The 6,007-nt window shown below is 36.6% G+C and overlaps 1 protein-coding gene across 5 annotated transcripts in view; it reads left to right on the forward strand.

Moving 5' to 3' along the window:
- Positions 1-4,884, forward strand: part of LOC124266939 (protein Hook homolog 3-like) — a 31,953-nt gene extending 27,069 nt beyond the window's left edge. For all 5 annotated transcript variants that reach the window (XR_006895901.1, XM_046701795.1, XM_046701796.1 and 2 more), the window contains one exon: positions 2,201-4,884. Coding sequence is in view for 2 of the 5 variants with exons in the window: in XM_046701798.1 (XP_046557754.1) it covers positions 2,201-2,210 (10 nt within the window). In the remaining 3 variants the exon portion in view is untranslated. The remainder of the gene's footprint in view (positions 1-2,200) is intronic.
- Positions 4,885-6,007: the final 1,123 nt, after the last annotated feature.

Here is a 6,007-nt window from a genome sequence, read left to right on the forward strand (position 1 = left end):
CGAAATGTCTGTTATCTGAGGTTTGCTTCTTGGTGATTTATACAGCATGGGTTTTATATCCTCAATACACGTGTGTCAGAGGAAGGATTCCTCATCCACATGTGGGCATGTTTTTTGTGGTGGGCAATGTTTTCGGTTGTCGTATTGTTACAAATGGAGACAGGTGCAAGATGTACCATGCATGGTGCAGTGAGTTATTAGACTTGGCATGTCTTTCAGAATTGGTGATGAGCTGGGAATTATTAATCATGCATCCAGTTAGTTTGCTTGGTGAGGACATTTGTACATTTTCTGGATCTGTTTTGTAGTTGAAATATGACCTTTTCTAAGAGATATTTAAAGTAACTAATCCAGTAAACATACAGTGTTGTGTTGCTGTGGTGAGTGATCAACCTGAGAAACACGTCAGTATTTGAACACCTTTAACTAATATTCTGTTTATACATAAGTAATGGATTGAAATGTTTCCCATGCTGATTAAATCAGAAGAATATGTACATAGACTACAGAAATATGCCTGTGACAGTTTAGTATGCATACTTTGCTATATTTCCAGTGTTATATTTTACCTCTTAGTTTAACATGTCTGTAAAAGTTTAATCCATGTCTGTCAAAGTACTCAACCATAATATTTCTTCTGATAATCTTCAATTTCCTAAACTCAACATAGTATTGACAACCATAATATTTCTTCTGAATACCATTGGTCCTAGTGACTTGTATGGACACCCACAATTTCATTCATGCATTTTGTCCTAGTGACTTGATATTGACATGTATGAGATGTCATTGGTCCTAGTAACACAAGTTGTCATTTGTCCTAGTGACTTGATATTGACACACATATGACTTGACACTCATGCATTGCCATTTATCTTGGTGACTTTTGTTTTGACATTCATGGCCATTTGTCCTAGTGACTTGATATTGTCATTTATGAGTTGTCATTGGTCCTAGTGACCTGTTAGTCATGAGTTGTCATTGGTCCTAGTGACCTGTATTGACATTTATGAGATGTCATTGGTCCTAGTGACCTGATATTGACATTTATGAGATGTCATTGGTCCTAGTGACCTGATACTGACATTTATGAGATGTCATTGGTCCTAGTGACCTGATACTGACATTTATGAGTTGTCATTGGTCCTAATAACCTGATATTGACACTCATGACTTGTCATTGGTCCTAGTAACCTGATATTGACATTCGTGAGTTGTCATTTGCCCTGTTGACCTGATGTTGACATTCATGAGTTGTCATTGGTCCTGTCTTTTCGAAATCTTGTATCATAACACTGAACTGTTATATTTGAAATCAAACATTAAACAGAGTCCCTTGTTAGCAGATTGTTGTCAGTTGTTGGGTGTAATCATTCAGTTGCATGAGCTTTCCTGTCAGTTTTACATCCCAAGCACAGGGTCTCCATTTCAATGATACTGCACATGATTATTTAGTAAGTTTTCTACCATTTTCATTAAATATTGCTAGAAAGTTTGTGCACCTATTTTCCCCAAATAACCACAAAAACTAATTGCTCAGGTTATGCACATGAATCATTAGTCCATGTCAGGGCATTGACATACCGTCACTGATGTTTGTAACCTTGTACGCGGACACAGAGGTACACACACCATGTATGTGATATACAGCCCCTGCTCACTGATAAGTCTACATGCATGTATAGTACATATGTATGTATTTCACCTATCCTGCAATATGTTGGGTATCAGGGATATTCTATACCTGTATATACACATAGTGTAGCTATATCCACCTATATGAATTGATCATTGCAGTATCCATCTTACAGATTGATTGACATTACATATATATGAGCCATCTTAAACAGTGACTGGCATGCAATATTTCTGATGCATCTTAAATAGTGAGTGACATGTATATCTGATTCATATGAAAGAATGATACACATTTTCAGTATTGGTGTATTGTATGTTGTTAACACCTAGTAATCTAAGCTGAGCAGTGATATCCTCCTTGAGAGGGATTAGTATCTAGTTAGCCTGAAAGGATTACCGGTAAATGTTTCTGAGTTCAACTTAGACTGGACAGTTCGATGTAAATATATCAGCCTAGTTTGCTACATCATTACAGTATTATACTCCTGTAGCTCATAAGGGAGAACTATTGGATTTCAAGTTTGTGTAACCTGTGATGTAAATGCTCTGATATTTATTACAGATTAACTTGAAGATGCCAACTTGCCATGTGGAAGGATAGCATACTGACCAGTAGAACTGGCACATGTAATATGTGTTTCTTTTTCGAAGAAGTCATTATTTTTATAGAAATTAAAACTTAACATACTGATAAACCACTGAAACCAAAATTTTTGCAAACCAAGTGCATGCGAACTCAGCGCTGTGTGACGCTGTTCTATCAATCACTGGTTTGTGTGGGCCAAACTTAGTCATTTTTGGTAGTTTAAATATACCTGCAATATTTGCTGCTTGCAGTCTTACATAATGAAGTATTCCTTTAAGCTCTAAACACCAGCAACTTGGCTCATCTCATGGGGATTATGACCCCCATTGAGTTCTGTTTACACATGTGTCGGTACTGATCATGGACACTTCAGCAATAGACCGTAACCTGAAGTTCTACTAGTCACCAGGATACATATCAAAATAGATGAACTGATTCTAGCTGGCTTGTGCAATTATCTGTGGCTGTACAGTCACACACATATATCTAATTGGAAAGTGAAGTGTGGACGTTTGATTGTATAAGTAGCTATCGAAATACAGACATTTAGCTCAAGGCAGACATTTATATCAAGTTATACAAAATCTTCCAGGATCATAACTCATGGTTTGGGTATGGTGCTTATTTGTTCAGAAAGTATATATCTTGGTAATGTGATTTTAAAGAATATTTATCATGGAGACTCTGTTACAGTTCCATATAAATTGTTATATTTATATGATAACATTTGTGTATGCATGCATACTTACAGTGTAGAGAGGGACTGAAAACATCTTATATTATCATGTTATTCAATATCAGTGTCTTTCTTCCAAGTCTGTTAAATCTTCTTCCTTTCACATTTAAGCTGTAAGCAGCTTTTCAAACCTAAGGGAAATAACTGTCAGTAGTTGACATATTTTCGACCCTTTTCACTCTTATATACTTCATTTTCAGACTGACATTCTGTTATAAAATCTTTGATTTACTAATACAAACAAATGCTGGAATAGAAATGTTCCAAGGTGTACATCCTCTTTACTGTACACAGGGTTAGATTGTAAAAACTAGTGCTATTTATGCTATTAATGCTTGTAACCTTTGTACATATATTCCATTTAAATACCTAATGAAATGTATTCACGAATCCTTGTAAAGTAAATGAAAGCCAAACCTGACACAGAGGCCTCCACATTTGAAGACCAGTGACTACAAGGTAAACATCTTAAGAACAGATTTCCTGATTTATGTCTCACATATATTTCAAGAATATTTGTTGTGGAGAAGTCACTTTATATTAATTATTGGGATGATTTCTTCTCACGACATATTTTCCTTATTATGAAAACAAGCCATATATGTCTGGTTTTCAATCAAGGTAGATGTCTGTATTTTCAGTATCTCAGGCGGTTGGGTAGCCTAGTGGTTAAAGCGTCCGTCTCACGCCAAAGACCCGGGTTCGATTCCCCACATGGGTACAATGTGTGAAGCCCATTGTTGGTGTTCCCCACCGTGATATTGCTGAAATATTGCTAAAAGCGGTGTAAAAGTAAACTCGCTCAGTATCTCAGAGTGAACAGTCTGACTTAAACTGCTACGTGATTGTTACATGAAATTCCATTGGTTTTAATAGACAACATTTTATGCAGTTGTAGACATCACATAGAGTCTGTTTCTCTATTGAAGTACTTGAGAAGTACACTTGAAGAAGTTTTTTTCTTGAAAACATGGAGAAATATGGATTCCTCTTCCATTAAAATTGTGAAAGTTGTTGACATATACCTGTCTTGCAGCACCTTGCTACACTTTATACTTACTGATTCTTCATTTTATGTTGCCATCTTTGTTGCTTTATTGTATATTTTTTCGTTTCAACACTAGCATTGTCATAAATTGTTTTCATCATCATAAAGCATATCTTCTTGTGCAACCTTTTTTTATTCAGCTTTATTTTTGTATTTTTGAGGGTGTGAATCTTTGATTTCCTCAGTGAACATATGAATAAATCTTACCTTGAATGAACATTTGTCACATAGCTTCTATGGAAATACTGTCTATGCAAGAAATCAGACTGGACATTTATTCAACACTAGCTTTTTGTTTTGTGAAAATGTGTATATTTTGTGTCTGTCTTCATGAAGGATTGAATGTCTTGCTATACTAGTTATTTACACAGCCCATTTTGAAGCAAGAGTAAAAATATCTTTTAATAAGATAAAATATGATCAAGGTAGATGTCCTTGCCATCAGAATGACAGTGATGATTGTTCTCTAGAATGCAAGTCAAAAAGATATAAACCACAGAAAACATTGCTTTGGCCATCACTCTGGCCTTCTCCAATGATATTTGTCTCTTGTTGAGGCAGACCAGCACTAGCATAGTACTATTCAAGATTATATGAAACTGATTGCAGATGGATGGTTTTACAAATACTTTGATTATTATAAAAAGAGTTTGTAGATGGAAGTATGGTACTTAAGTTTTGTTTTGAATGCGACTTAGTCTGGCTTTTCTGAGCAGTTGTTCACATGGGATGCTGTTATTATGTCATGACTTGGAGTTTCATACACCCATACCATGGAAGGTCCTTTTTGTCATATATGCATTTATATGTAAAATATTTCTTGTACTGTACATTATGTGTATATATATTTATCCAATAAATATTTTGATCATAAACGATGATTTGTCTTGCTGTGTTACAAGTTGTCCATCATGGGTAGCAAACTATGCTGTTCCCAAAATTTATTCAAGTTCTGATGAAAAGTTTTGGTGATGTGAAACAAGGTCACATTGTGAGAGGGTGCAGCTTAGTCAGCTATGTAAATCCTTCATATCTGTCTCAGTGGCTTAGCTTGTGTTTATTCATAGAAACCATGTTCATTGTCTTTTCCTATTGCTTCAGTTTTTACCAGACCACGAGTATATTAAAAAAAATAATGTTTGTATTATTTTTGTAGTGCTGATAACTATGATGTTAACAAGTGCAGCCATTTTCAAGATTATGGCAAACAATCCTCAAGACATCACACGAATATCAATAACCGAGCTATATGTCAGTGTCACCTCCGCCAACTGCAATAACATCCCAGATCCCCCATTCTTACTGACTGTATCAGACGTTGAATTTGACATTGAGGTATTGCTTTCAGTTCTTGATGGAGATGGGGCGGTGGGGTAGCCTAGTGTTTAAAGCGTTGGCTCGTCACGACAAAGACCCGGGTTCGAATCCCCACATGGGTACAAAGTGTGAAGCCCATTTCTGGTGTCCCCCGCTGTGATGTTGCTGGAATATTGCTAAAAGCTGCGTAAAACCAAACTCAGTCAGTCAGTCTTGATGGAGATCATGTTCCATTACATCAATATTTTGTATTGAAGTATTGGAGGACCTCTCTGGCGTACTCTGCGACCCATAATGTACCATACATGCTCTATGGTGTTGAGATCTGGACTTCTGGTCAAGGTAGAGTTTCTACCGCATCTTCACGTAAGAAATCGCCAACGTCACGTGCACGATGTGGACTGGTTTTGTCGTCCATGATGACAATGATGAAATGTGGTACAACAGCCCTGTATGGGATGTCAGTGATATACCGTTTTCCATTCAGGTTTTGGTCATGTTTATAGTCAAGTGAGAGTCTCCCTCGCCAAACGGTGCTTGCTGCTAGATATACTGTACTGCACATGCTGTGTTTCTGCGGGTCCGAACTCTATCTTGGCTATCAGTCAGGACCAAAAGAAATCGATTTTCTGAAGAGCAGTGGATCATTCGCCATGATGTCAAATTCCAGTGACGTAGAGCT

Source organism: Haliotis rubra, unplaced genomic scaffold (assembly GCF_003918875.1).
Source record: "Haliotis rubra isolate DU_JTF1 unplaced genomic scaffold, ASM391887v1 Scf129, whole genome shotgun sequence".
NCBI lineage: Eukaryota > Metazoa > Mollusca > Gastropoda > Lepetellida > Haliotidae > Haliotis > Haliotis rubra.